The sequence below is a fragment of the Melanostigma gelatinosum genome (genome assembly GCF_949748355.1).
Source record: "Melanostigma gelatinosum genome assembly, chromosome: 6".
Taxonomy (NCBI): domain Eukaryota; kingdom Metazoa; phylum Chordata; class Actinopteri; order Perciformes; family Zoarcidae; genus Melanostigma; species Melanostigma gelatinosum.
Window position 1 is genome coordinate 21,773,565 of NC_136639.1, and position 12,008 is coordinate 21,785,572.

At 39.6% G+C, this 12,008-nt stretch overlaps 1 protein-coding gene across 1 annotated transcript; it reads right to left on the reverse strand.

Annotated features, from left to right (window-relative positions):
• Positions 1 to 679: 679 nt before the first annotated feature.
• ap3s1 (adaptor related protein complex 3 subunit sigma 1) lies at positions 680 to 11,189 on the reverse strand. The gene is made up of 6 exons (XM_079270231.1): positions 10,911 to 11,189; positions 7,169 to 7,260; positions 6,484 to 6,595; positions 6,040 to 6,111; positions 5,423 to 5,530; positions 680 to 1,530 (listed from the first exon to the last, which is right to left on the reverse strand). Exons 1-6 carry the CDS (start codon positions 10,977 to 10,979, stop codon positions 1,402 to 1,404), a joined length of 582 nt encoding a protein of 193 aa, XP_079126357.1. The 5' UTR covers positions 10,980 to 11,189; the 3' UTR covers positions 680 to 1,401.
• Between the last annotated feature and the right edge of the window lie 819 nt (positions 11,190 to 12,008).

The following is a 12,008-nucleotide window of genomic DNA, read 5'->3' on the forward strand; positions in this document are numbered from 1 at the left end:
GTATAGTACTGCATCCTATCATGTATGCATATCATGTATTTTATATGTAAAGGTGTACCAAATAAATGTGGGAAAGTAACAATTACATTTCCATCATGAATGTAGAAGTAGTAGAACTATAAAGAAGCCTAAAATGGAAATACTTAAGTGTGTAGCTATATTCCACCACTGCTTATTCGTACTACTCTCTAATAAATCACCCTTTATAAAGGGCTTATGTAATAATTCATGCTTTTGTTATGGTTCATGAATTATTTATTAATGCCTTATGTCTGTGGACAAATTATGGGTTGCCAGGTTATTACAAAAGCCCCATTGGCTGGTGTTAAGCCTTTCCTTTTGGAAATATATATATACAGTATATATATTACTGTTGATCTGCAACAGCAAGTGTTCATAAGGTGTTAACAAACAGATCACATGCAGCCCTTTTCTACAAGTGTGGAAATGGGCTGACCAGGCAAAGAGTTTTCACAACCTAAAATGTATTCTTAAGAACTGCTCATAACAGATGTATAAAGCATAAGTGATGCTTAATTAATTATGAAGTCATCAGCGGAGCATCATCACCAGGGACGACGTAATGACATGCTGCATCTACAGGCATACGGCCTGTTAAGTATACCATATTGACAATATCAGATGAGAGTAAATATCAAATAAAGCAAAGACAAAGGTCGAGTTCCGACAGTTTATTATGTTGAAAAAGAGGGGGGGAAAAAGTCATGCACAGATTCAAATTAAGATAATCATTTGATAAGACATGATGAATCATTTAAAAATAGTTTGCATACAAATAAGAAAAGAGAAAATCATTTCAGCATATATATCCATGTTTCTGTCACACAGCAGATCTGTAATACAATAATATTCTTTGCACTGATTTTACAAACGAGCTGTAATGCATGACTGTCAATATTGTGGCAGACCTGTTTCCATTTGGAATTCAAAATAGTTTCACGCTATTTCCTCCACTGATTCATTTCTCTGGTCTGGAATAACCAAACCAATAAGACTGTCCCACAACGTCACCACCTGCCACGCTCTCTCCTTTAAGTAAACATGAAATCATTTCAGTTACAAACGGACACAGATCTGTTCTGTAGCAGCTGAACGTCGAGAACCAACCTCCATCGAGGCAGAAGGAATGTACCACAAATAAATAAATACTTCATTTTTCCTTCCAATAGAAAGAACAAACAAAACACCTAAAACCTTTATTTCTTTTCTTTAACAGGAAAAAAGAAAGAAAGAGGTAACACCAAAACAAGGAGTGTCAAATTAAACAGTACCTTCAAAGCTGTATAGTTTGGATAAGAGTTAGTAATTTGAGGTTTTGGTAAACAGATTGCATTGCGGTAAACATTGGCTGACATCTGCAGCTTCACGGTCTCGCTGCCACTACTTGAAGGAGGATAAATTTGGCACTTTGATGCTGATGTCACCAATATTGATGTTTCTGGGCATTTCCGGCAGGTTCATGTTCTTTACAGCTGACACGGCACGAGCAGGCGCTCCTGCAATACCGGCCTGTACACACACACACACACACACACACACACACACACACACACACACACGCACGCACGCACGGAGGGATTGATAAGATACAAATCAGTGGATTAAAAAAAAAAAAAAAAAAAAACACGTTACACAACAACACACTGAACAGTGGACATCGGACACACACTGTGCTAAACAAAGCACTGGACAAAAAATAAATAACAAATAAACAGTCAACTGCTGACAAAATGCAAAAGCACTGCCAGCGACAAAGACAGACAACGTGTGCAAATGTACATTCAGATGCCTTCATAGCTTCATATGCACATGCATTAGTTGGTTCTATAATGACTTACATCACAACCAGAGGCAATTATGAATCAACTGTGAGGACACACTGTACTAGACCATTCGCTAAAGTTTGATGTACTGAGAAGTACTGGACATTCATCCAATGGACAAAAGGCTGCGTTGCTTTGGAAAGTGAACCCACCGGACTCTCGAGGACCGATAAGGGCAAAAATGCAAGGAGAGAACTGGGTAAAGAAGAAAAAAATGGATTTGGATGTGAAGACGGAAATGATGTTTGGATAGATAGGTTTGTATAGAATGTCTGTCATATTTTGAAAACATGTCAACATACTATTAGCCATAACAATACAGGTGTTACTGTACTTCTAGTGGGTTCATGGACTTCTGGAAAAGACTACACACACGACTGTAGCGAGAATATTGGGCCATTTACACAGCTAAAGTGTTAACTATTGATGACATGAGGAGGCTGAGTCTGGTAGTACTAAAGTACAATGGGAAATCGATTCTCAGGGACAGAGGGGGGCACTTCACTCGAACACAATGAATCTCAATTTGTAACCGTTGAAGAGCAATTGAGCGCTTGTTTTAAAGGAAAGCATCACAGGGTAGTTTCGCTTTATTTTGGAGCAATAAAAAACATCCGTGGAGAGTGAATGATGACGTTTTCATCTCAAGTGTACGTGCAGACATTTGAGAGTCACTGTGGTTAGAGATCAACCCGAATGAATCTTCAGCAGACAGACCCAAAAATGACCCATAGGGTTTAAGCCACCCTAGAGAGCTGTATGTTCTCATTGCCTCCGTTCGGAGCACAGTCGAGCGAGCAGCCTCATAAATCATTTCGTGATATGACGCGCAGAAGCCATGTCTGGAATGTGGATTCGTCCACTTCACTTGTTTTCAGAAGGTTATTTCAATGGACTGCTCGTCTTATGGGGCATTCCTCCTTCTGCCAGGACTCAAGGAGACTTGTGTTAGAGGGAAAGACGACCGTGGTATACCGGGAGGAATGCTGATCCAGCACATGGGCTCAGTATTCAGGAGTCAGACTCAAGATATATATTCTTTCCTCACAGTGGGGTAGCCTGGGGACCCACTGTGCAAGTCCATAATACTGGGTTGTTAATCGAACGCTGGCTGATTAATATGTACAGAAATAGCAACACCAGCTGCGTAGCACACGACAATGGCTCGATTCTCTGGTCTACGTAAGTTACAATTATAGAATGCTCGAGCGTCACTCCATCTTCTGTCTGTGAGAGAAACGGGATCAAAAGTCTACAGTAGAGGGTTTATGTTGTTGGTTTGAGGCAAACTATACGTGTGGTTTAGAGGGTGAGGCCTTAAAGGAATAAGTCATGATTTTGGGTGATGTGCTAATCTGCTCTGTAGCTGAGAAGCTTCATACCACTCTTGTGGCGCAATGGTCACAGTTACAGCTAGCTCATCTTAGCTGAGCACAAAGGCTGGAGGAAGCAGATATCTTCTTATCTACCTAAGCTAACTAGCTGCAGCTACATATCTGAATATATGAGAATATTTCCCAAAATATGGAATTATTCTTTTTAGGCCGGACAAGTTTTGCTAGTGTCACAGTCACATGCTTTTGCCACACAAGACAAATCTCATTAAATAATTATCATATTTGTTTTAAAAAATGGGCTTAAGAACAATTTAGGATCATTTTTAATTAAAGTAAAAGAAACCTCTCAAGCTTGTTTATTTATATTTATAATTCTTTAAACTACAGCGGGTGGACAATATAATAGATACACCTGACATTCTGTACAATGCACCGCCACAAACTACAGCTTCAGAACTTACCATGGAGTTGAAGAACCATCTCTGTGACACAGTCTCAAGTAACAGCAGCTTAACATTTCAAACTTCACAGTATTTATTATATTTATGTATCTATTGTAATAGACTGCATTATACCATCAGCTGTTTCTATTATCCACCAACTGTACAGTCATCAGTGGCAAAACATTTTTGGGTCTGCCATGGAAGATTCCTACTATATGTTAGTGAAGTCAGTTTGCTTTTGCATGGTGAAGTCAGTTTGCTTTTGCATGGAGGGCCTTTTGGTGAGTCTCAGGGTGGGAAGGGGATAAACTTCAGTTAAGGTTACAGTACTTGGTTGTAAATTTAGCAGTACCTGTGTCTACCTGTCCTGCCTGGTAGACTGAAAGATAAACGTCTGTAAAGAGAGAGAAGAATGGAAAGAACTAGACAGGGTCAGGAAAAAGAGGAATGAGGAATGTTAAAGCAGATTAAAGTAATTACAGTTTATCTCCACAGGAAAAAAAGTGAAAGGACCTATCATAGACCACATCTTTGGAGCCAAAAATGATCTGAAGCTTTGCCCACAATCAGTCTTATCGCCAGAAATACAGATAATAATTGAGAAAGTTTGGTGAAAAAAACCCACGAATGCCACTTAATGAGTCTTTGCCCGTCTGGAAGTGGAACAGCTCATTCCCCCAGACACTGCCTTCTAAAAAGGACAATGTCATTTTGAATGAGCATCAGTGTGAAAAACACACACTGCGGTCTAGGGTAGGTCCAAGAGGGAAGGACGGAGCAGCTGTGCTGATTGTAGAACAGTAAAGGACTCTGCTTACAGAACATCAATCAAAAAGAAGATTCGGTGTCATTAAAAGCACACAATGCAGGTCAGATTGTTAGAAAAAGTTTACTTTGTTGGCACTTAAACTTGAATTCAAATGTTGGAGCGCACAAGTGAGGTCAGCCAGTTAAAACCCTGACACTGTAACCCTTCACCTCCTTGTTAATACAACTCATTTCTACAACTTTGTGTGAGCGTTTCTCATTGCAAAAGTCGAAAAAAAGGACTCCCCAATAACTCTGCCTCAATGTTTAGACGTCATCGCAGTGCTTTGTGAGCAATTTAAAAACAAAGCCACTGAAGCTCGAGGACCGTCAGAGGCTAAAATCCACATTCGGCAAAACAGAAATGATTTCATGGAATTGTCTCTGGCTGTCTTTCTGATTAAAACGTTCCAATAAGTAAAAGGAACGTTTATCTGCTCGCAGAAGCTGTATGGAAAGCAAAGCCGTGTCCTTGCATAGAGCAGATATCTAAGCAAGGACACGGGCTTATAGATGTAACAAGAAGACACTGAGGAAGCATTTTCACTCCAACAACAAAATAAATTCACATCCTCCTCTAGAATGATAAGAAGCCTACAACCAGCCTGCTTTCACGAAGATATGTCAAATCCACATCACTAGAAGATGGTGATTCAGTGGTCACAGCTTCTGGAGAATGGTACAGTTAAGTCTCCAATGACATATGACGCTGTATTTCACACTGAGGGATACAGGAGAGGAGATGTTGAGTCTTGACCTGTGTGGCGAGCAGTGCAGCAGCGAGCGGGGAGGCCGAAAAAGTAATAAAAAGGAGCACGAACACTCAGAGAGTAGGTGGGGAGAACATCCACGAGGGTCACTACTGGAGAGGAGCATGCAGGTTGCAGCAGACACACATGCCCGCATACGGTGCACGGTAACGGCAGAGAGTACCGGAGGTTGGCGTCAAGTCGTACAGGGCATACAGCGGACGGGGGAGGGTCAGGCTTACCTCGGACTTCTCCATCTTGTTCTGGGAATCCACCTGCGTGATGATTTCGTTCATGTTGGTCTCCAGCACCATCCCGCCCATCACCATCTCCGCCAGAATGTTGTGGACCTGAGCAAAATAAGATCAGGAACCGTGTTGTCATTAAACAGGCATCATGTTTTTAGTCGCAATGATTTTGCACATGCTTCAAGTCAACCTTTTTGTAGCATTACAATTGTGTTTTACGATACCGACATTCATTATCTATTTAGATACCAGACTGTAGTTGTGGGTGCTCACAGCAGGACTTCTAGTTGATGACAAATACATTAATAAACATTTATGGCTGCTTACAAGTACATTATAGTGTGTGTCAAACCATGGAACACATTTCCTCTCCGGCTTATCAATGTTAAATGAGGAATTGTTTTTCTTTAAATTAGAAATAGTACAAAATGTACTAAGTTAACCTTTGGAGACTTGTTTAAATAACTGATATTCAGTTCACAATTGATGGACAATCTACATTGCAGCGTGTATTTAAGTTGCTTGTAAGAAGTCACACTGTAATATTACCACTCATTTCTAGAAGCAAATATTCAAGCGGCTTGTGCAACACAACAAAGAGACAAACTTACCTTGTCTACGTGGAAAATTAAGTCGAGCTCACAGACATTCTCAAAGCATTTGTCCAGCGTTTCCACAAATACCTGAAAATAGAAAGAATGTAATGTCAAAGTGGAATCACCGCCCCGCGGACGTACGCCTCCGCCAACCAGTCATGTTTCAGTTTATATCCATGTCTGTCCAAAATATCATCATTTTATCCTATTAGATAATTGTGTCACATACATAAATTGTCATAATCAGCATATTAATTCTTGAGTTATGGCCCAAAATGGGACTTGAGTCCAGGTGAACGTTTGTGCCTAATTCCCAGAAGGCATTCCTGAGATATTCGGCTCTCGAGAATGGACCGAACGTACAACTCAAAAACATAACGGCTGTCGTTGGCACGGAGGCATTAAAGAAAACAAACAAGGAATGTGTAACAGATACACTTTGGTTTCTCAAGCTTTTACCTGGATCAGGTCTAATATCCCGAGCTCACTCTCTGAGGAGTCCACACAAAACACAAAGTACAGTGTGGCGTAGTGTCTGTAGATCAGCCGGTAGTCCGATCCTCCAATCAGCCTGAAACACAGCGAACAAGGACACATCACACCGGTCCTGAGGGAATACATTACACGCAGGACCATCGGCTCGATCATTGGCATGAAGACATGCGTCTGCGCATTAACATGCCGTAAACATGTTATGGCACAGATGTGTTCAGTCATGAGCCAACGCATGTAAAGATAGGACACAGAAACATAACCCGATATGAAAGCTGGTTTGACCTCAGTGACTGTGGACATGTTGGAACTTGGCCTAATCCTGTGTAATCACACAAAGGGAATTGTGAATTATGGGATTTTTGGTGGATGTGCTGCCTAATCCTTACACTATAATAAAAAATAACCATGTGGCTTTGGTGTGGCCCAAATGTTCCTCGATCGAGAGGGGAAATGAGTGCGAGAGGAAGAGCGAGCACCGACGTTTCCAGAGGGAAAACGACACCTACTTTGTTCCTCATTCATGAATGATGGAAGGACGTTACCATCCACTCTCATTCATAAAGCTTTCCTTCACAGTGCGAAAAACGATCAAGTCCAGTATTTACTTCCACTCGCGCTTAGAACACACTGTTACCGTTGCCATGCTTACATTCCACCTTCCAGGAAATTGCAGACGTTCTCATCTCTTTTCGAGACCAAGTGGAAGGTTTCCCTGATGATCTGCTGCTCCGTGTCTTCACTCTGCGGGAACAACGAGGAAACGGAGAGCGTCACAACAAAGAGGAGCTGCTGAATAATGAGCTGTTTTGTGCACCTAATTGCTTCCAGTGAGCCATTTCATTACGCCTATCCAGAAGACTGGGTTGGCGGTTTGAATAACTGGTTCCCTTGGCCTCTCTTTTTCTTGAACATATTCGTTTTGAGTGAAAGAACATGAGTACACTCATCGTTCTCTTTATCGTATCTAAACATACACTAGAGCCCACAGGCTACACAGGCACACATTTCCATAAGAGATATCTGAATGTTGGATAAAGCCATGTTCAGGTTGAGTCATCTTGTTGACATATTACCGTCAAAGATTATAACAGAGGGATTTGGGGATATCTCTATAATAATCAATTTCCGTCTCATGCTTTTAGGAATAAAATTACTCAGGCTAGGATTTTTGCTTTTTGTGTGTTTTTCGTATGTAATAAAACAAATTGTTTTTAGTTGTGCAACCCCGTGTTGTACAACAACAATATTTTAAACTTTGGGGGGAAAATTTAAAAAAATAAAAATAAAAAAAAGAAATCTGCAAAAATACCTTCACAACACAGACCGCAATGACGCTGGAAGGTTTGGTGTATGTAAGAGCTGCTGGAGTGGAGATTTCTGTCTCAGAGTCTGAGCCTTTAAAGATATGTTTTGTAAAATGACATACATTTTACAAAACACTACAGGGGAATAGGTCCATTGTTTTAGATAAACTCAGATATAACCGTGGAATGTTTCTAGTTCTTTACTTCCATGATTATTATTTTTTATTTATTATTATTTATTTTATTAAGTTTTCTGACATTTTAAGTTTAAATATGCAAATGAGGCAACTTTAGGAAAAAAAATCTATCGATGCAAATATACAAAGTAATAAAAATAAACACCTAAACGTTTATTTTGAATGTTTTCTTTCCACCAGTCTAAAGGAAGACATGTTATGGAGGCAGAATAGCCCAAAATCTCCAAATTGTTCAGCGCACGAGGAACAGTGTTTTTGTCGGGGGTGTCTCGCCTTCAATGAAAATGCACACACAAGTTATGAGACGCAACAAACACGTGGTCTGAGGCTTTTAATGTATCAATGATGCGGACCGGAAAACAGCAGCATCTTTTTAGAACTTCTCGTTCCGAAGTTTCTGGTGCTGGGGCCTCATATTACCGAAGGAGATATGGTCGCTTACAACTTCATTATAGTGCGTTACAAAGCATGTATCGATTGTTTGTATACTGCTTTTGAATACTATATCAGGGGATTTAAGTAAAGTGTTACAAAAGTTCAAAGCAAAGAATTCAAAGCGTCACACAATATTCATACCACTAATATTTGCAGCTCTAACCTTGTCACTTGCTGTAAATATTGGATTTATTTATGCAAGTTACTGCTAAAAACAGTTTTCACAGCTACTAGAATGTGTGAAACATAATACCCCGCCAGCCAGAAAGCCGACACCTCTGCTTTTAATACAACAGATGGTGTCTACATAGACTGCTTACAATCCAATCACGTTCAGTGTATCCTCCTGAATCTCAATAAGTAGATATTAAACCACGCTAGATGAAACAACTCTGTTTACCCTCCTGATTTTAAGTGCAGGGAATGTGCCTGCACTTTTTTTTTTATTAATCATTTGTTCATAAAACAATTGTGACAAATTCCAATGACTGTTTTCTGACCTGCTGTCTGAATTCTAGACCAGGCACCGTGCTATTCTAATTGATTAATTGTATTGCAACACTTTTTGGCTCCAGCTTCTCATATGCAAATATTTGCTGTTTTTCTTTGTCTTATAATGATAGTTAACAAAAACATTTGTTTTTTTAATTGATGTTCAGACTAAATAAACAATCATTTGAAGATGCCACATCGTTTTCTGGGCCTTTTCAGTTTAACATGTTATAGAAATGAGAGAAAATGCTCAGAAGTTTAATTGACAATTAAAATAATTGTTAAAAAAAGGTTTTCATCTTATTCACATACATTCAGTGATGAGGGAAGTATTCATACCTTGTATTTGACAAAAAAAGTAGCAATACCATAGTGTAGAAGTACTGCTACAAGTGAAAAGTTGTAAAAGTCATGCAGTCAACAACAAAACAAACTAATAGCTTCAAAATACAATTATTTTACCCTTTAATAATACATCATATGTTTGTTGATTTTCTACTACAGTATCTGCAAAGATACTGGCAACTTGAGTTATGAAATAAATGCAGTGTAGTACAAAGTACAATATGTCTAAATTGTAGTGGAGTAAAAGTATAAACTATCAGAAAATGGAAATACTCAAGCCAAGTACAAGTACTTTATGGTAGAACCTAAGTACAGTACTTGGGTACTGTAATGGTAATTTTTTTATGCAGTATATAGTTCTACTCAGTATATTGTATTCATGCATAAGTAATTTTGCTCTGAACTTCACCATGTCTCTGTTGTGCAGAAGAAGAGTTCTCCCTTGCCTGTTCACAAAGATAACTTACTGTGTTGTATGAGAATGTTCCACCACCAAGGCCCCTGGGCCGCTTGCTTTGGTTGCTGACCGTTTGTTTTTGAATGTTGTTCCTATCAGTCTGAGACCAAAAGTCTGAGACTGAAATGTCTGTAACATGGCCATCGGCCCCCACCTTTGCTCATTCTGTACAAAGAAAGCGTGTTCATTTTTTTTCGAGGTTCTTCCTCACTGAGACTGGACGCATTCTGTTGTGATGATTGAACCGTCTCTGCACAGAGAATAAATACTTAAAAGACAACCTGGCTTTTGGTATTATGTATTTCAGCATGAAAAGACTCACGCAAAGCGGGTATAGGATTTTTTTCCACCACAGTACACACAAAGAAACCTCAAACTTGTGAAGTTGTTTCCAGCTAATGTTTAGCTTTTTTATTTTAAAAAGGACATCCAACGGTTCACACAGTTGCCAATTAATCAAGTTGCTATGTCCAAGTCACCTTGCTATTGTGGCAGAAATATCAAAGAATGGGCCTGAAGCGAACCATGAGATATAAATCCAATTATGAGAACAAGCAAACGCAGCTAGCCCAACAAAAGGATATTACATAACCTGGTATAGTTGCTACCTGCTCGGAGTTTCCCCTGCGGAGCAGGTGTGTAAACTTCACTCCAAGCTAAAGACAATGGAGCTAATTGAAGCGCTGAAAGGCCGCTGGTGAGAGCACGAGACCCTCACGAGGGCTTTATTAAAGTCATGTGACACAAACAGAGTGACCTCACTTCGCTGGGTTTCACCAGCTGCACTTTACACGATCATTTGGCCACAGAATGCGATAGCTTCGCTTCGGCTCGTGCGCGTTTAATTATTCATATATATAAATATATATATTTTAAAGGGTTCAGACTGACATCTTATACACGGGGGGCCAGTTTGAAACAACAGCACATCACGGGGCGCTTGTGAAGTAGCCTGAACACACCTTCCCATTCAAACAGTTTGTGACAACATGACATGAACGCATTTTTTAAAAAGGTATATCTACATCCGCCTTGCTTTGCTTTAAGAAAACATAACACAAAGTGTCTTAAAAGCCACAGCTCGATATTATTTTAATTAACTTCCGCCTGTCACAACCTCTATGAACGATAAGATATGTGAATAATTAACATGTTACTCACATAATGCTCGTAGAATTTAGAAAGCCTCGGTTTCCCATGGTTGTTGAATATTAAAATGGCTTTAATCATGACTGTAGCTGAGTGCAGGGAGGCGGGGGGAACAGAAAGGGGTCAGTCTGCGGAAGACTGTCTGTCGACTCCCGTGATCCCTGATCCGAGTGAGTGTTCAGGGCTAAATCCCGTCTCGATTTAAGGGTAATACGGGATCGCTTCGAGCTACACGCTGCTACTCCTCCATCGTCTCTTTACGGAAATATTCCACGTCAAAGGACCAGTCATGCTCTCCTCCTCCTCCTCCTGCTGGTACGGCGGCCGCGGTGGTTCAAACTGAACCTCCGTCTGGCGCTGCAAACCGTAGAGGGGAAATGTGATTATTTATTGCTGATAAGAGCGATACTTGGATCACCCATGCAGTGGTTTGGGTTTGACTGTGTCTTTGTCTCAATTTCATGTGTTTTGTCAAAGATGTATTCATTTTTATTGTGTCTTGTAGCATATATGATTTATGCTACACCATTTTTATTTTTGTTATTTATTTCATTTTAAGTGGCAACTAGTTTTGAGCCCTAAAATGTGTAAAAAATGTAAAGAACAATTACATTGTTTATCAATTTGCCCATGTATGTGCTGTTTGTTTTGACTAGTAAGCAAATAACACCTGCAGTCACTTTATTACACTATCAACAATTCAACAATTCAAATGTTTTTTCCACAGTTTGTTGTGAACGTTGTATGTGTGAAGCATGCTATGGTAATATATTCGGAAGAATAATTATCATCATCATCTAACATTGCAGAACAGGGGAATACGCAAACAAAAGTCTGCATTCACACATAATAGCTCTAGGATTGTACTTAATAATACGGTAAAAAAAAGAATAATCATAAGGGAAGTTTTTCGTGCTTTTTTGTTCTCGAGATGTTTTAGAAATACTTACAAAATAAAATGAGAAAAAGTCTGCAGTTGGGAACATTTTTTGTTATTTATTTATGGAAATGATATTTCCCCAGTCAATAACTGTTCTGTTGTTTGCATGAGCAGACGGAAGCAACACGTGGATTCAAGCAATCTATGAACATCAGCACCTCATTCATTTT